The sequence below is a fragment of the Melospiza georgiana genome, chromosome 3 (assembly GCF_028018845.1).
Source record: "Melospiza georgiana isolate bMelGeo1 chromosome 3, bMelGeo1.pri, whole genome shotgun sequence".
NCBI lineage: Eukaryota > Metazoa > Chordata > Aves > Passeriformes > Passerellidae > Melospiza > Melospiza georgiana.
The window spans coordinates 97,025,674-97,045,594 of NC_080432.1; the positions used below are offsets into that span (position 1 = coordinate 97,025,674).

Genomic DNA, 19,921 nt, shown 5'->3' on the forward strand with positions numbered 1-19,921 from the left:
ATAACCAGTGTAATGAGACAAAGTTAACTGCCTTTTGCAGATCTCTGACTCTTAAACAAGTTATCCAAGAGGTTGATCCTGAATCCTCTCCCCAAGTGCTGCTGCTAACACTACAGCATTTTAATAAACTACAGTACAGCCATTACCAAATGTCATGGTTTAATGCCAATAGGCAGCCCAGCTGCTTGCTCACTTTCCCCCACATGGAATGGGGGAAAGAAGCAGAAGACAGGATTGAGACCATTCATGGGTTGACATAAAGACAGTTTAACCGGTAAAGCAAAAGTCGCGCACACAAGCAAAGCATGGAATTCATTCATCACTTCCCATGGGCAGGCAGTGTCAGGGATCCCCAGGAAAGCAGGGCTCCATCACACACAATGCTGACTTGGGAAGACAAATGTGCCCCACTTCCTGCCAGCTCTGCATGCTGAGTATGGCACCATAGGGTGGGGACACCCCTTGGGTCAGCTGGGGCGAGCTGTCCCAGCTGGGTCCCCTCCCAATTCCTTGTGCACTCCCTGCCTCCTCACTGGGGGTGGGGTGAGGAGCAGAAAAGACCTCGCCTCCATGTAAGCACTGCTTAACAACAAAAAAAAAGATCCCTGAGTCATCAACACTATTTTCACCACAAATACAGAAAACACATCACCACAGGAGCTGTTATGAAGAAAATTAACTCTAGCACATCCACAACCAGTACACACGTTAACATTCAAGCACTTGTACTGAGGGAACTGTTCTTCCAAAGCAAATGATCATTGACATACTGATAAATCTAAATATGCAAATACATCTCCAAATCTGCTGAGAAGAGCAGCCTCCTCATAACTACACTGTATTTTATGCTCTCCACCTTGAAATGTGATTTCCCTAGTCATCTCTCTCCCCAAATTACATCACCTTTTCCTTTCCATTTTTAAAATTGAGGGCCTATATTCATGCACACAATAGCATTGCTTCAGAAAGCAAGACGAGACGTGCTGTGATGCATTCATTCCTTCTAACTCCCATGGGGAGATCTCCCCATCTTTAATACCTTTACTTGAGAAAGCAGGCTGATAGAATGCCTGCTTGGAGGGTACAAATACTGAGGAGGTTATTCTTTGATTCTTTGATAAAAATCTCTTTAGCTCAGAAAGAAGTATCTAGATCAGGAACAGTGACAGATTCACCAAAGCAACATCCACTTGGCTGGAGTTTTCAGCAGACACTGGGAGAAGCAGTAAGGTGTGGAGTGAGGGAGCTCTTCACTGTCTGCAAAGTTTTCACATCTGTGTCAGAGCATCTCAGCACTGACACAGGTCATCTCTTAAGATAACTAGCAATTTCCAATAACCATAACAAAATAGAAATGACAAGTGTTGACACACAGACATTACAAGGTCCTTACTTGAAACCTGATGTACTTCAAGCCTTCTGAAGACAGCAGGAAGCAATGAATCCCAGCAGTTCACCTACCTCAGGTCAATGAAGAATCACAGAATCAGGTGAGTGGAAAGGGACCCACAAGGATCACTGAGTCCAACTCCTGTCCCTGAACAGCACCATCCTCTAGAGTCATATCATGTGCCCAAGAGCTTTGTCTAAACAATTCTTGAGCTCTGTCAGGCTTGGTGCTGTGACCACTTCCCTGGGAAGCCTGCTCCAGTGCCCAAACATCCTCTGGCTGAAGAACCTTTTCCTGATATCCAACCTAAACCTCCCCTGACACAGCTTCAGGCCATTCCCTTGGGTCCTGTCATGGTCACCACAGAGATCAGGGTCTGCCCCTCCTCTTCCCCTCACAAGGAGCTGTAACTGCAGTGAAGTTCCCCCTCAGTGTCCTCCAGGCTGAACAGACCAAGAATCCTCAGCTGCTCCTCGTATGGCCTCCCCTCAAGGCCCTTCACCATCTTTGTAGGTCACTTTTGAATGCTGTCCATAGCTTAATATCTTTCTTACATTGTGGTGCACAAAACTGCCCCAGCACTGGAGGTGAGGCCGCCCCAGAGCAGGGCAGGGTGGGACAATCTCCTCCCTTGCCCTGCTGGCCATGCTCTCCCTGATGTCCCTCAGGACAGGGCTGACCCTCCTGGCTGCCACTGCTGGCTCATGTTCAGTTTGTCACTGACCAGGACCCTCAGGTGCCTTTCCCTGGCACTGCTTTATAGAATCTCACTCCCCACTCTGTCTGTACAGCCAGGGCTGCCCCGTGCCAGGCACAGAACCCAGCACTTGTTGAATTTCCTATGGTTGGTGATTGCCCGGCCCTCGGATCTGTTGAGGTCTCTCTGCTGGGCCCCCCTGCCCTAGAGGGAGTCAACAGCTCCTCCCAGTTTTTACTGTCTGCAGATTTGGTTAGTATGCCTAGAATACCCAGAAAGTGCTGAAAAAACTGACTTATTTTGAACTGTTTGTAATCCTAAGTATATTCTAGTCTGAATAAAAAATAAAATAAAAATCTGCCTGCAGCCCAAAACCTGAACAAAGTGGTCCTCAGTATAAGTGAACAAAGAAATTAGGCTCTGAGGAATACCCATTCTGCTATCCTCAGCAGCTTTACATGCTCCAAAGCAGCACTCTGCTTTGCAATTAACAGTCTCAGAACTGAGCTACCAAAACATTTTTCAGATGACAAAGGAAGCTCTTTCCAGAGGGTTTTATCACTGCAATTACTTGAAAAAAAAAAAAAAAGGTATTGTGTGATATCCACAAGCATTGGCTCAATCACAGGAGAAGGGTCTTGCCTGATGCTATGGAGCAGTTATTGCCTGTTGAAAACCTCTCCTTAACCTGGTGTCTCTGGTACTGTTCAGCATCAGAGATCAGTCCATTTGGTAAGAACTGCTCAGACTCTCCAAAATAACTACCCCTTAACAGAATATTAGCAATAAAGGAAATTCAAGCAAAAAATAACTACTACTAGAAATGTACCTTACCTATTAGAGTTTCAAAATGGAGTAAGCTTGCTCTCACCATAGCCATGGCATAGTCAATAACCATATGGTCATTTCTTAACAATGCTTTTCTGTCAACATAACTGATGGAGGGACAGTACAGGTTCATGTAGTCTTTTGATTCTGATTAGGCTTTTCATTTAATTAAAAAAAATAATTTTCCAGCTGAAAACATGCAGCAGTATTAAAACATTGCTATTGTGCAATGAGCTGAAGAAACACTGTAACACTTGACTTTCCAGGAATTCCTCAGTGACAAAAAGGAGCCTGTATTTTCAGAAATGAGAACAATCTGCAGTAGGTACCAAACAAGTTCCATGGCTAATTCGTGACAACTCATGTCTGGAAAGAGTGAATTACAAATACATCAGAAAACTGAAAAAGCACCAGGTGTCTACAGTTTGACATCACATAAAGAAAGCAAAGTGTAACTCCAAGAAATACAATGCAGAACACATGCTGGCTACTGATACAAACTGTCAACACCCATGACCCTTCTATTACTAATTTCACAAGAAGAATAAGGAGCATCCTTCAAATAAATGCATTTTTGACAGCTAGGTATTAAATTGACACCTTGACTGAATTAATATTACCTACATAACCAGACTATCCACGAACACACTGAAAGAGCACTGCAGATTCATGAATATTCTGGGGTTGGCAGCAGGACTTACCATGACTCAAAATTCTGTTAGGACTAGACCGTACACGCTAAAGAACTGAACACATTGAGTTCAGAACATCAGAAACGTTCCTGTGCAGCAAGAGCTTCCTCAAAACATTTCTGTGGAGAATGCTTGCCACATACTTTTGGCTACCTCTCATCCATACTGTAAGTACCCCCACCACATTTCTCATTTGGTTGCCTCCTGCCTACTTAAGAGGAAGTTGGGCAGCAAGAACAAAGTAAAATGGCATTGGGAGCACTGATCTCTGTGAAGCTTGCAAGTTGCCCTACTTGGTCTCTTTGTCTCTCCTACAAACAGAAGCTTTCCAAAAATGGAAGAATCAGGAACTTCTTCTAAAACCAACCCATGTGCAAGATGTGCTAATATGCTATTTCTGCTACAGCAGAAGGAAAGATAGTACAGCAGAATGGAAAAGGACGGAAAGAGCAGACAGAACGATAATCCTCACGCAGAACATATGGACAAGGCTTCATTAAAATGTTCAGTTCATCTCAGTTTATGAAGAATTGCTCTCCAATATTCAAATGGATTTAAATCCTTGAAGTCTCTTTTATCATGCAAGTACCACATCTCCTATGGAGGGCATAACAGGACAGTTACTTTATAACATGATCATAAAAATGACAGAATTGTTAAGGCTGGAAGGGACCTCCAGACATCACCCAGTCTAATCCAAAAGCTCAGAACAGGATCAACTAGAGCAAACTGTGGAGGGCCTTGCCTAGTAGGATATAACAATCCCATTGCATGGATCATCACCTCTTCCCTAATGATACCTGGACACTCTTGACCAGAGATCTTCAAGGAAACTACCTGGATAAAAGTGACTCTTGAGAAAGAGATGGCTGTGTTTATCAGGACAAAGCATTTTAGAAGACTGCTACAGACAGAAAATGTGAGCTAGACTGCTATTCCTGCCAGCTAGCAGGTGGAAGACTAATTATACCTTCAGGCCAGGAATCAATAATTCCTTTAAATGATGTCCCAAAAAGTTTACTTTTCCTTTAACCATACAGGATGGTTTCATAGTTTGAGTCTTCTGGATCCTTTCTGAAAGAGTTGCTCAGCTGGCCAAACTGATGAACAAAGGTCTTTTCTCTGTGCTTATTTCACCTAACACAGTGATTCTTGGGTCATGGCTCTGCAAGCCTCACAAAGACCAAGACATTCAGTTTGTATTTCAGCCACCAGGGCAAATTGTAGTCTGAGGTTATGATGCCTGATGGCATGCAAGGTATCCTGTTTTGCCTGCAGATTTAACACTGCTCCAGAGACCCCAATGTCCACAAGACACCAGTTCAGCCAGTGAGCTCTGAGTGCCCAAGTAGTACTTAGATGATGGTGCATTGAGTACAGTCCCCTGTTAAACAGAAAGCAATACACAGAACCTCCAAGGATAACTAAATTTATTAACCTTGACCTTAACTTCCCAATACAAGCAAAAGACACACACATACACACACACACTGACCTTGGAAAAAACAAAACCTCCAATCATCAAGCCCCACAGCCAAAACAGCCCACACAAAACAAAAAGGAATCAGCTGAAAGCTCAAACACCCCAAACCATTGCTAGAAATGGCAGAGACCAAAGGCTTGAAATAATTCAAGAGAGCTTGTATGTGTGCACACCATATTCTAGTCCTGATTGAAATGAATAGCTAAGGAAGAAAGAGAGTAATTAACCTCTACAAAACCTTCCATGGCAGCTGAAGAGAGTATCATTTCCCCACTTGCCCTCATTTTTACCAAAAGCATTAGAGCCATGCAGGGATATGGGAAAAAGAACAATGCAGTGACATGCAATTACATTCTGTGTACTTGACAGTTCAGATCATCTAAAAGCTGTTTCTAACATCTAAGATGGGATGTTCTTGTTCAACTCAGGAGAAAGAAACAGAAAATGTGATTTTCTTGTTATCAGCCAGGTCAGTTTTGCCAAGAGTGACGTATTTTCATTTCACCATGGATAGTGCATGCAAACCAAAGCAAAGCACTGTAGCTGTATCATGGGAATAACAATATTGATCTTTCCAACTGGGGAAAAAAATAGTGAAATATGTGGAACCCTAGCTGTGATCAAAGTACAGTTTTATGTACACAGGAATGGGTACAGTATTTTGCTTTGTGTTCCCAGTCTGCAAACAGTCCTCATCCTGCAGGCGAAGCTATGGTAACAGGCTCTTACAACAGCAGCTAAAGGATAAAAAAAGGATAAAAAAGCAAGGACTGCAAGATCTGCAGCAGAAAATTCAGGCTGAAGCTGACTGTCTCTTTCAAGAGGCACTTCTAGACAGACATAGAAGCTAACAGATTACAAGATCTTGTGTTTAGTCAAAGAGGAGGCCATCCTGCAGATCATCGACTACATCTTCAGTCTCCACACTTCAGATAAAATGCATCTATCTACAAATTTACAGTCCTTCCTTCCAAACAGCACTGCTATTTTATGGCATGCTTTCTTGAGGAAGACACCAAGTAATTTTTCAGCTTCATATTTCAGGACAGAATTCACTTGCATCTTAACGCCAGAAAATGTACTACTCCATCTTGGCTGAATGACTGGGAGAAGTACTTTTACACACCTAATGATACTGAGACCCAAAAACTTGCACCTCAATACTTTCAATATACTTCAAAAGACTCTAGAGGAACTCCATAACTCATAACAGGGTTTTTTCTAGTGCCTTGGCATAAGACACATACACACAGACCACATTTGCTATTTAGATTTGAAAAACTTGACTGTTTTCAGCACTTTTTCTTCCTCTCCTTACTAGGTTAAGGAATCCTGCATTATATAGGAACATGTTTCCCACTGGGGATTTCCCTGCAGGTTAGAAACCTTGATTCTGAAGTCTCTTTTGGCCTGGAAAGCATCTCTCAGCCTCACACACATAACCTTTAACTACCTGCCTTCGTCAAGAGAGCTCTTTTTTTGAACAAAGGTTGTTCATCCCATTTCTCCCACAAGCTATGATGTTGCTTGGTTGTTGTGAGGTTTTCCTGGCTTTGTCTTTTGAAGTCCAGAACGGAGACTGAGTAGAAACACCATGGTGAAATGCTGATATCACAAGCTGATTATTTTAAACTTGACTAGCTCCTTAGACAATCTTTTAGTTTTACAAGACTCACAAAACTTCAGTGACCTATTAAAGGGAAAAATTTGTACAGTTCTTCACAGGATGTCTACACAAGGTGGGAATGGTCCTCTTTACAAGCATACAATTGGTCTCATTGACATTACACATAACATCAAGACCACATAACAAATTAAAACCATAACAGATGGGTTCAACACCTAAAGGTATTATTACATATTTAATGGTGAAATAACTCACATGTACTATTTGGGAGTGGAACAATGAAAGGATTTAGTTGTATCCAAGGTCCAAGAATTCTGTGCTTGAACTACTAGGTATCAGCTGCATCTCAGTACGGTTGTTAACCAAAAGGTCACAGGGAGCTGCATAAGAAACAGATACTATCATTTTATATCTAGTGTGTAATAGTAACTTCACAATATCAAGGTTTGTCTCAAGACCACTGATGTTATTCTCACTGAAACAGCATCTATTAGTCTTCAACATCCCATTAGCTCAAAAAATCAGATGCTAATTGCCTTAATTTTACACCTGTCATACTCTTTATTACAGGTTCGAGAACCACAGTGGGGAAAAAATATCCATTTTTGTGCTCTAAAGTAGTAGTTGATAAAATATGTCTCCATTTATCTTTTTATTTAGCATTACTTTTTATAGCACATGGAAACCCACTTCGTCATCTAAAACTCAGTAATATAGAATTCTCCTGCCTGTGAGATAAATAAGCTGCAGCTGTTCAAAAGTTAAGTATATGGCATATATCAGGAAGATTGAAAGGTAGGAGAGGAAAAGAATATAGTGATAAAACACCCTGTATCTAGGTATTCACCTAAATTAAGCAGTTATTACAAAGAGAGATTGACCTGTGAGCTTCCAGACCGACACAGTTCATAGCAATTGCAGATACAAACCAGTAACTTATCGCTAGAAAAAGCCAACATTTATTTTCTCTTCTTAGCTTAAAAGAAACTTATTCAGCTAGACCAAGCACAGGCCCTGTCACATTGCAGTTTCAAATCAGTAAGACTGCTGTTAGATCTGTCAGCAAATTCTACATGAGTGTGTAGTTCAACAGCAATCTGACTAATAGATTGTGCTATCCTGTCTCAACAAAGCTTTTAGAGATCTGTCAGTAGGCCACCTTAATTGCAGCCACAAGCTCCTAGACATCAAATAAACCTGACATGACAAAGATGATAAGAAGCTACCTTAATTGCAGCCACAAGATCCCAGACATCTAATAAACTTGACATGACCAAGATGATAAGTTCACAATGGAACACCAGGATTTTAGGAACAGTTCTGCTGTTCCTAAGAACCTCATCTGCCTTGTAGTGAGACCCTGCAAAATGCATATTGCTACTGCAGTCCTGGGAAAACAGAGCATCCTCACTATGGTTACAATTTGTGCATACTATCCATCTCTTAGAAAACTTAAAAATATGTTTCTCATACTGCACCATTATCCTTTTCTTACTTGGCACAATCAAACACACCTCACTGAAAACATCTAAAGATATCTCATAGCCCCTTACCAAGGCTCAATTTTGGTGACTATTATTACTATTAACAATCATAATTCTGGCCACTGAGTTGAGCCAGCTGTAAAGTACAGCTGCACTGTAGTGTCAGCAGTGCCCTGGCAGCCAGGAGGGCCCACTGTGTTCCAGAGAGCATCAGGCATAGCTGGGCAAGGGAAGAGATTGTCCCATGGCGCTGCTGCAGCCCCATCTCAAATCCTGTGCTCTGTTTTGAGTGCTACAATGTAGGAAATATCCACAGCAGTCAGAGAGCACCCAAAAGAGACCTACAAAGATGGGGAAGGGCCTTGAGGGGAAGCTGTGTGAGGAGGGGCTGAGGGCACTTGGTCTGTTCAGCCTGGAGGAGATTGAGGGAAACCTCACTGCAGTTACAGCTGCCTGTGAGGGGAAGAGGAGGGACAGAGCCTGAGCTCTTCCCTGTGGTCAGCAGTGACAGGACCCAAGGGAATGGCCCCAAACCTCAGGGGAGGTTTAGGTTGGATATCAGGTAAAGGTTCTTCACCCAGAGGGTGTTTGGGCACTGGAACAGCTCTCCGGGGCAGTGGTGACAGCACCAAGCCTGACAGAACGCAAGAAGCATTTGGACAGTGCCCTGTGACACATGTGTGATTCCTGGAGCTGGTGCTGTGCAGGGACAGGAACTGGACTCCTGTGAGACTCTATGAGACTTTTTTCCTCTCTTTTCTGGACAGATTTGGGAGAGGGAAGGGGTGGGCTCTGCACTTATAACATCACTGCTCAGAGACCAATCTGAGGCCAACACAGGTGTAAAGTTTCAGAAAGTTTAAATCTTCCTTCACCCTAAATCTGTATGCAAAGAGCATATAGCTAAAAGTGAAGATCGAACTATGCCACACATTGGCTTAAGATAAATGTTATGGTAAATGATAGTACTAATATGGAAAACAGACACCAAAATAGCTGAAAACAGTAAAAATCAGAAAGCAAAACACAAAAAACCCACCACTCATTCTGACTTCAGATTACTGAAGAGAAAAAAATTTGCAAATTTTAAACAGGCAGTTTCACATAAGAAGAAGCAAGCTAAAATGAAGGTCAATATACCAGTATTTAAAAATCTAACCATGAAATTGGCAGGTATAGTATCACTGAACACAAAGAAAAGTCCAACAGATTTGTGCATTAAGTACTATTCAAAAGAAACCTTCATAAGGTTATATTATATAAAACAAACATAAATTAATTGAATTTCTACATAGCTTTCTTCAAAGAGTAAATATATCACCCTTTGCAGTGATTTCAACATTTGATTATAAAAAAATCAAGCAACTTCTGCAAGCATATCTAATATACATATAACAGAAATCAATATTGAACCAAACATACCATCACAAAAAAGTTCTGGAAGTTCCAATGCAGCTGAATTTTTCTTTCTACACATATATGGAGTTTTACTTTAAGTCATTAGCCAACCCACAAAAATCCAAACTTCTTGAGAACAGTTTTCAACCTTTTGAACTAAAAACAACTGAAAGCATAAGAAACCACATATTGCCATAACAATCTGTGCTGGCTTTGGCTGGGATGGAGTTAATTTTCTCCACAGTAGCTGGTAGGGGGCTGTGTTTTGGATTTGTGCTGAAAACAGGGCTGACAATACAAGGATGATTTCATTATTGCTGAGCAGTCTTAAGGCCCTTTCTGTTACCTGCCCTGTGGGATCTCAGCACCTCAGGATGGAGGTGCAGCGTGGCCGAGACCACCCTTGGGGAGCTTGGGAGTCCTGGAATGTTGCCAGAAGTGTCTGGTGGCTGGACTTTGATCCTACACAGGAGATGACACCTGTATGAGGATGGGAGGATTTCACTGGGGTGAATGGTGAAGGGATGAGTTAATTAGAGTGTGAATACAGGGTTTAAGATTTCTGTACAGGGGGGTCTAGAGAAGTAAGATGGAGGAATTGGGGCGTGTCCTGTCCTTCTTCTTCTTCTTCTTGGCCTCCATCTTCTGTGGTGATGTTGGCACTTTGGGATTGGTTATTACTAAAGGTGTACTGGTCAATAAGGGTAAAAGGTATTGGGGAAAAATGATAAATATTGTATACGTAATTTTGAGTATAAAGATAGGTGACCGCCCCGGGGGCTCGCAGTGTGCTCATGGCTGGCTGCTGTGCCATTTCTCTGTTGGGCTGAAAGAAAATCTTTTAGATAAACAATTAATAAACACCGAGACCGAGAAAAGATCTGAAGCCTCTTCTCGTCCTTTGAAGCGCCGGGCTGTCCAAGGCCACCCCGGGCCTTTCCAGGCCACCTAAACAGCCGAGAAACCAACACTGCCCTACCTGTGAGGAAGGCTGGAAGCACACCAGGAATTGAGAGGAAATACACCTGGAGCAGCTGACTCAAGGGATATGCCAAACCCTATGCTGGCATGCTCAGATATAAAGCTGGGGGAAAGAGGGAAGGGGGAATGCTCAGAGTGATGATGCCTGTCCTCCCAAGTCACCATTACAGGTAAAGGAGCGCTGCTTTTCTGGGGAAGGCTAAACACCTGCCAGCCCATGGGAAGTGGTGAATGAATTCCTCCTTTTGTTTTGCTTGTGTGGATTTTGGTTTGCCTATTTACTGGAATATGAATCCCAATATTACCAGGTAGATTGTGCCTGGGCTGTCTGACCCCTGCTGCCAGGCAGCTGTGGTGTTTCACCCCAGAGACACTTTTGGCTTGCTGGAGGTTGCAGCTGGGAGCTGAAACAAGACTTGGAGAAACTCAGTTTACCTCAGGTGGGAAGGCTTCAGGTGATGGTGGAGAGGAAAAGAGAGCGGATTCTGTCGGACGGTTTATATCCAGAGTTTATTCCATGCTCACAGAGGTCTGAATCAGAGTAACAGCTCCAGCAGAATAATGACCACATGGTCCTTGGTCAATTTAAGCCCAGGGACAGGGGGAGGGGAAGGGACAGGTGAGCACCAACCAGGTGGGAGGAGGAGGTTTCCAGGGAACGAGGGACACCCAGGCAGGCCAATGAGCCCAGGCCTGGATTGCATCCTTTGAACGTGACCAACCACAGGCCCTGCTGGAATGTTAACACTGACTGACAGCCCAGCAGGGGGCGAGGGGGAAGGGGAAGAGAGGTATTGCCACACCTGGGAAGTTTAAAAATGGAAATTGCAACACCTATTAAACTGTCTTTGTCTCAACCAAGTGAGTTTGCTCAGTTTTCTGATTCTTTCCCTCGTCCCAGTGGCAGGTGAGTATGTGAGCAGCTTTGCTCCCAGGTGATTCCAGAAATCTGTTACAACAAGGGCAAAGCCAGTGCTGAGTGAAAGGCATCACACACTGAACGTTTAAAAAGGCAAAATAACTAAAACAGACACACCTTAATGGCACACACCACCACCTCCACCACTTTACTAACTAACACAGGTTCATACACCTGCTCCTGAACATTATTACTGCCCAGCATATTTAAACAGTCCCACCTTCCCGTGTGGACCATCCCATCTCAATGCAAAGTATGTAACAATTGCTTGAACTTCCTGAGAACAAACCAACCCTGCACCAACACAATCCATCTCCCCAAAAACCCCAAAACAGCCACCCACACAAAACACAGAACCCTAAAGGCCACATCATGTCAGGCTCTGCTCCCTGTGAGCATGTGCTCCCCTTGCAGGCTTTCTAAATAGAAGGCCATTGGGTGTATAATATCTGCTTCTTTCACCTTTTTGGCCTTTCTCCTTGACTGCATTTCTCATCCAGGCATAACACCAAGGTCAGCAACAAAAACTTTTCTTCCTCCCTTTCATAAAAGGTTTCAATGGCAGAGTCAAGTACACTTAGTCTGGTGTAGCTTCTACATTTAATCACAAAAAACCCAGCTATTTGTAATTTAGCCAACTACAATGCAAATAGAATTTATATCTTGATATGCTGTAATAAATCTTTGGTCACATTTGGGGGGGAGCAAGATACTTCTCAAAGAAGGAAAAAAATAATGTCAGGCATCAAACTCTATTTGCCATTAATATTGCCCTTATATGATATATATGGAAAATATATGATGAAAGAAAACATACCCACTATAAAAAAGGGCATTTATCTTTTTTCCCAGTAAGACATCAAAGTATTTGCCAAAAATTATGTTGAGTTTGAAAATCAAAAATAAGAAAAGGATTTGAATAACCTCAAGATCTCTGAAAATCAGTGCTTCTCTGAAACTAGAAAAAAGGAAGAAATGGTGTGCTTTTCTGCAAAACAAAGATGTTTAATATGTGCTATAGCCATTAAAAAAAACCCAGAAAAACAAAAAAAAAGTCCCCAAACCAAGGAATTGCAGTGTCATTTCAAGGACCACTATAACTCTGCCTAAAGTCACCTGAGAGATGAAAATAGCACTCCTTGAAGCAATATTCTCTATTTAAAAACATTTGCCACTGATGTCTGTCAAGTGTCCACATTGGCTTTCCAGTTTAATCTCTCCAACAGGAAGCCTCCTGCTGTCCCACTAGATCATCCCTTGTACAGCACAACTTTTCCATCACTTTTTACTAGCAATTATATCAATAATCTACACTACACCTGCATCAATTCCTTAACTCTACCCTTCAGCAGCTGGAACATCACTCTCTATCCAGCCCTTTATGAAAGTGTTATTTTGGGGTGGCACAAACTTCCAAGAATGATGACTAAAGCTTTCAGGATGCAATTGTCAATGTTTAACAGCAACAAGTTAGGAGTTCAGCTGTCCCAGACAGGATCAACATCTTGTTGATAACACACAGAATGACAGCAGTAGTACCTCTAGCCCTGTCACAAATCACTGGTACATGACCAAGTAAAAAACAAAAAGCTCCACAAAAACTAAAAGAAAAAAAATGCACTTTCTCAACTACTCCTGTCTCACCCTTTCCTGGCAGAGTGAAATGCATTTCACTTACCTGCTCTACTGGCTTTTCACTGTTTAGATTCACCTACAAGCTGTTGACCATCCCATTTCCTCTGTATTATGGCCCAGTTCCCAACAAAATAAAAAGCTTTGTTGCTCTATTGTAATGCAGACAAAAATTTGTCTTCAGCATTTCAACATGCTCTTACAAAAAGCCAGCAAAATTAATCTTAAAGGGAAGCAGCTAAACCTTCTTTCTCAGCTCTTTTATAGGACACTTGTCCTTTCAAAAATACACATAGTTTCACAACAGAAAGTCAACAGTTTTCATAAATGCTATGGGCTGCAGAGGCTGATCAGATGAGGTTTTAAACTCTTCCATTTTTTTTTATTTCCTTCCCACGGGAGCATGTGACATCCTTGTATTTCTCACTGTATTTTCCTTCCAATCTAAAGTCAAGGCTCCTTAGAGCGGCTGAATAAAACATGAATGATTTCCAACTTTACATAGTAAAGCCAGACACTCAGCATGATCATTTCAGCTTTCTCTGACACACTACCAAAACAAGCAGCTCTTTATCTGACCTTCAGTTTTAAACAATTTGAGAGCTTTAGAATTCAGTTCTCCCATTCTCAGCTCTAGAGCCATGCATTCATTCACAAGTGCATGAACTCACTCTTCCTAATTCACTTTCTTCCAGAAAACATCAATTTGTAATTCACATCCCCAAAGCGTAGAAGCAAAACAGTGACTCCTTCTCCGTTCCTCACAACGAGTCTGCATCTAAACCACAGAGAACACTACTGTGTATTTAAACCTCCTACAAACGATCGCTACATCAGCCCGTCAGCAAACAGCTTCCACATTAACTCCAGTGATCAGTTTCACTCTCAAATTGTTATCCTCCCATGAAGTATTCCAGTTTCAGGCTGCTGGAACTGTGTGCAAACGCAACAGCCAAGCACAGGATGCAAGCATTCAGCTCTCGCACGGCTCAGCTCTACTCGACACGCCTTAAGAACAAGATATTACTTATGGAACTCCTGTAGTTTGATTATTGTGTTCTTCCTGTGCCGTGTCTTATAAAACATTCAGATAAACAGAACAGACTGAAGTTGTGCATGGCTAGCAGGTTTTATCTTATTCTTTGCAAGCACAGTACCACAGTTATTTCAGAAGCGAGCTAAGTCACTTTAAGCCGAAATAGAGGGTCACTAACATTAAGCACGAATGCATGTGCGTACTGAGGATAAAAGGTGTCATCTTAAAAGACTCTGTGATTAGAGAAGTAAATTTTATTTACTCTCTATCCACCCCCGGGCAGGAATACTCGGCAATAGAACCCGCCCCGGAGCGGCTGGACAGGAGGCCGGGAGGGCTCAGCGCCGGAGTGCCGGCGGCCCCGCACGCCCAGAGCCCCGCCCGTGCGGCCGGAGGCGCCGCCGAGGCCACTTCTGTCCGCCCGCCTTCCCCGCTGCCGGGCAGGCTCGGCTTCTCACGGCCTGCCCCCGCGGGAAGGGCGCCGAGCAGCGGAACCAGCGGGTCCCGCGGCGGCAGCGGGTGCGCCCGGGCCGGAACACGCCGCAGCTGAGGGCAGCCGCGCCCGGGACCGTCACCGCCGCCCCCGGGCTCCCTCCGTCACCAGCCCCGGCGGCAGCACGGCGGGACCAACCAACCCTCACGGCACAGACTCACCGCTCCTCCTGCTCCCGGCCATGGCCCCACGGCCCCTCCGAGACACCCCCGCGGCCCCGCGGCGCTCCCCTTCCCGTTGGCCGCCGCGCCTGTCGGTCCCGGCGCCGGGCGCCGCCATTGGCGGGGCTGCCGCAGCGCGTCCCCTCGCCCCGCCTTGGCCCCGCCCCGTCCCGCCCCGCCCCAGCGGGAGCGATGCGCGCGGGCTCCGGCAGGGGGCGCGCGGCTGCGCAGAGCCGGCGGGGGCGCCCCTGCCGCGCGCGCGGGAGCGAGGGCGAGGGCGCGCGCGGGGCGCGAGGGGCGGGGGGAGCGGCGCGCGGCGGGCGGGCGGGCGAGCGGCGCGCGGCGGCCCCGGCGGGTGAGCGGCGCCGGGGGACGCTGGGCGCGCGCCGCTGCTCCGCTCGCGGCGTCTCCTCAATCGCGACCCGCCGCAGCCCGCACCCGCCGCGTTAATAATGCACTAGAATGTCAGCGCTGAAAAAGGTACGGAGGGAGGGAGGGAGGGAGGCGAGGGAAGGGGCCGCCGTCGGGGCGGCAGGCGCGCCGGGCTGCTCGCGGGGCGCCTCCGCACAAGCAGCGGAGGGAACGGGCGGGTGCCGGTGCCGCGGATCCGCGCGGGGACCGCACCGTCGGGGAGGGCGCCTGGGCAACGAGGCGAGGGCGCGCCAGCCGCGCCGTCGGTTGTGGTGTCATCCCCATCACCGGCGCGTCCCGGCGTCGCGCTGGCCCCGGCGCGGTGTCGCCGTGGCGGGGGTCTCGCCTCGGTACAGCCCGGGCAGGACGGCTGCGCCCCGAGTGCCCGATGCCTGAGCGGGGCGAGCGCGGTCTGGCACCCTCCCGTGTGGCCGGTCTGGCCGGAGGGAGCGGCGGGGAGGGGATGCTGCGCGCGGAGCCGCAGTGCTGGGGCGATTTAAATTTTGGCAGCGCGTGATGCTGGGGCTGCCCCGCGAGGAGGGGCCGGGCAGCCGGGGCTGGCGGCGCACCGCCGCCTGCTCCGCTCCCCTTTCCCTGCCCGGCCGCCGTGCCGTGCCGTGCCGTGCCGTGCCGTGCCGCCCCGGGGAGGGTGCGGGTACGTCGGAGGGGCCGCGCTGCCCCGTCCCTCCGGTCCGGCCCCCAGGGGCGGCGGGGCGGCAGCCGAGCGGGGCGGGCGGCAGGTGAGTCCCGCACGTTCCCCGCGCCGGCTCTGCGCGGCTGCCGCGCACGGGGGCGCAGGGCTCGGCGCGGCCGGAGAGTCCGCGGGCGCGCACCGGAGCGCGGGGGCGGCTGCCCGGCGCATCTGCTGCGCTGCCCTCGGTCACCGAGGGGCGATCACGGGCGGCTCTCGCCACGCAGGGAGCGGCGTTCGCGGGCGGGTTGGCTGAGCGCCTCCGCGGTCCTTAGAAACACCGTCTGCCGGAGAAATAAAATAATTACCCGGTGTCATAATGAGAGCGCAGCGCGCCCCGGCCCGCCTCGCCTCCCGGAGCGGAGCCGGCAAACCGCCCGGCGTCCGCCACCGTCGGGGCGGGCGGTCCCCCCGGCCCGAACCGGCCCGAACCGAACCGACCTGCGGCTGCGGGGCCGGTACGGATCGGCCCGGGGCACGGCAGTGGGAGAGCCTTCAGCCGGCGGGAGCTGCAGAAAAGGGACTTTGTTTTACCGCCCCGCTTTCTTTCGCCTTCGTAACCTAATTCCTGCCGCTGCTGGTGTCCCAGTTCTAACAGCGGTGCCGGTGCCGTACAGCTTGGCGTTTAGCCATAAATCCATTTATAAGGGCTCTGGCCTCAACTTCCCTCAAACTTAAAGGGTCTAATTTACGGCGACAAGCTACTGTTTGTTTCCAACTCTGCTTCGTTACGGCACATTCTTACACAGGCTTAATGTGCCTTGGGAGCAGGCGATGCTTGAATCTCTTCCAGATTGAAGCCCTGAGAATGGGACCGAGTGCTCCCGGCACGTTAGGTGGTGTGAGCCCAAGATCGCGGCTGTGAAAGCAAGTGCCCTTCTTAGCGCTGGAGTGTTTTGTAACTATTTCTCTCTGCTTCGCAGTAGCAACACAAGCGGAGCACTAACAAAATTTGAACCACAGGATGCCTCCAGCCGTGTAGGTGGTAGATGACCGCAAGCGGGCATCCAGCGAGGAGCAATGGTCACCTCAGTGTGACCGAGTGCAGATCCCAGTGCAGATGATGGAGAAGTCTCATGTGCAGTCTCAGTATCTGAATGTTTTCTACTGTGGGATGTATCAAGGGGGCATACTGATGGTATGGACGTTTTAAAAAGCAGCTTGGGGTAGACCAGAGGATGGATGGTAATATTTTATAATGCACGTGTGTTTGAGGTGTCAGCCGTTCACATCTCTGATTTGTTGCATTTCTGCCTTCATATTTTATCTGGAAAACCTAAAATAGGAAGAGTTGAAGTTTTATATTTCTGTGCTTTCATCAATATAGCAATACTTTCAAGTAATTTCCAGATAGTTTGCATAAAACCCTTTATTTCAGAACTGCAAGTTTTAGTTTTACTGTGTGAAGCTATTTTTACAGTGCTAAGCTGATCATATAATTTATTTCAAAGGTTCTTTCCTCCCATCATTTTGCATGCTTTTCAAAATGTGTGTTATGTTGTTAAAATGGACTCAGACAATGTTTAATAGTTTTATGAATTCCAAAGTTATACATTGGAGATTTAATTCTGAGTGCTCGAGGCAGACCCTGTGTGATCTGACATAATATTGCCAAGTTAAAGAATGCATTTATTATGCCATTGTTCAGTAACACGTGAACTAAAATCTAGGATTGTCAAATAAATTTGTTGATTTTCTTTGAGCTTTTCATTTTAGTACTATAAAGCACTATTTGGATTTAGTTAGTCATATATCTAGTTTGCACTAGAATGGTATAGGACATACCTCTAATAACTTTTAGAATTTCCAGTCCCTCTGAAATGAGTTTAAATTCCTGGTGCAAATTGAAATTACACTTAGAATAAAGTCATAAGTGCTTTAAGCAGACATTTAACAATCAGCAAACATAGATTGCTCTTGACAGAGGTGTTGAGGAGAATGTGTTTTGTCTATGTAACACATAAAATCACAGTCAAATCCAAGACTTGCTGAATCAATGGTAATAACCACAATGACTTAATGGGATTGGGATTTCACATTGGTGTATGGCAGGATCCCACAAATATTAATAGTGGTACTGTTGGCAATGCCAAGCTGTTGAAACAAAAAGTTACCAAAGCAAGACAAAAATTTCAAGGTCCATCGTGGCAAACTAAAAGTTATATTCTAAATGAATTCCAATACATGAAACAACTTAATTCAATAATAATTGGTACATGTGATATAAGAAACATATCCCTGAATAGAGGGATTCATACCTGACCCCGAGGAAGGCTTGCATGTCCAGTATCCACTGTGTCTGAAAATGAAGCAGTATTCTGCCCAGAGGGTGCCCTCTGCAAGCTCCCCTGGACATTGCCTGTCCTGGTCCGCTTATCATGTCACAGTTATGGCAGGGTTTTTTGACAGCAGATATTCTAATAGGAAATATTTGTAGATGCAGTCTGGATGACTGAATTTCAGCTTGATTGTGAGCTTTGCCTGGCTAAATTGTGGACTTTGGAGTAATTACTGACATATTTTTTTGAGCCTTAATAAGGATAGTAAAATGTTATTTTACACCTGCCTTTGGCAACAACTTTTTTTTCCTGTTTGTAATTACGCATTGTCAAAGCAATTTCCTTGCATAACTATGATAATCCTTTGAGAAGTTTTAGTAATAAAAAGAACATAACCCCTCAAATAACCTGCTGATTTTTTATGAGGTGTACCATTGGGGGCCCTTTGAATCTGCATCAGTCAAACAAAAACAGCTGTTTTGGTTCTACTCCATGAACAAGACAAGTCTTATTTCCTGCTTCACTTAATCAGTACAGTGAATTTGTTTATACCTAACCATGCATGGTGAATGAGAGGACCACTAATGCAGAAAGTCAGTGTTAGCCCATCAATTGTGATTGCATTTAAGGAAGACTTTCAGTTCTTAGAAATGTATCACATGGGCCAAAATATCCCATTGAATTGAAAATGTTCTGTTTGCTAAATGGATAGTTTTGTTTGAATAGCTACAGGAAAAAAAATACACATATTAGTTCAGTTTGCCTTGCAAAAATTCATAGTCATCCACAAACCATATGGCTTTCTTACCTCTAGTAGAGAAATAGCTCTCAGCAAGGCAGATACAGTATGTCAACAGCTATGATCAAATATAAGTAGAAGTGGGCATGGATGAATCAGAATCTCTTTTAAAGTAGACTTGTTGGAGAACACAACTTCCCATATTTCAGTCCATATATATCTCCATTATAGAACTATATTTCCCAGAACAGATTATACTTCATCACAACTACTTTCTGTTGGAGAGGCTGAAATGATTCATTAAAGTAAAATAAGTACTCTTCCCATGATATTTATTTAGAAAATGTCAAGTAGCAGTTTATTCATTTAGTACAAGCTCAGTTGTGATGAGAGGATGGAAATCACTGCAGTTAGATTTCTCAATCAGTGTTTCCATGCATGCATATATATTTGGTCTCATTTTGTTTTTATCTGTTTCTCACTGTACTCTCTTAAATACTTCTTTTGTGCATAAAATTTACTTATTTTCCATGCATTTTCATTCCATATTTGTCACATTTCTCTGTCCTTGCCAGTTTTGAAAATGAACAGCAAATAACTTCCATAAAGGCGTTGGCCTTAAGCCCTCTAAATTTTTTGTGGCTTCATAAGCATATATTCCTATGATATAAAATGACTTTTTTTTCTATTTTTTATAGTAAAGGTATCATACATCAGCAGTTTGCAGAAATACATGAGGTATACCGTAGATGAAGGCTTTTATCTCATAAGGGGAATCAGTGTCTGTTATCTTCAGGAGATGCTGCAACCACTGTTGCAGCAGATAAATTGACAGTAGTGGATAAATTGACAGTAGTGGAACATCTCAAAAATATGATCAAATGCATAAATCCAACAAAATAAAATATCATTAATTTAGAGATTTACACAAATAATAGAAAGAGCTTAAGTATACTCTAGAGCTTTCTGTCTATCTATAG

General features: G+C 45.1%; 2 protein-coding genes across 5 annotated transcripts in view; one reads left to right on the plus strand and one right to left on the minus strand.

Moving 5' to 3' along the window:
* The window catches only part of ERICH1 (glutamate rich 1), a 67,545-nt gene extending 52,688 nt beyond the window's left edge, over positions 1–14,857 (minus strand). The window contains exon 1 of the mRNA XM_058021467.1: positions 14,822–14,857. Within this exon, the coding sequence (XP_057877450.1) occupies positions 14,822–14,843 (22 nt within the window). The 5' untranslated portion in view covers positions 14,844–14,857. The remainder of the gene's footprint in view (positions 1–14,821) is intronic.
* A 335-nt stretch (positions 14,858–15,192) lies between these two features.
* Positions 15,193–19,921, plus strand: part of DLGAP2 (DLG associated protein 2) — a 454,795-nt gene continuing 450,066 nt past the window's right edge. For 2 of the 4 annotated variants that reach the window (XM_058021030.1, XM_058021031.1), the window contains exon 1: positions 15,193–15,301. In XM_058021030.1, coding sequence (XP_057877013.1) covers positions 15,284–15,301 — 18 coding nt within the window. In that variant the 5' untranslated portion in view covers positions 15,193–15,283. The remainder of the gene's footprint in view (positions 15,302–19,921) is intronic. The other 2 variants (XM_058021033.1, XM_058021041.1) reach the window with 1 other exon arrangement.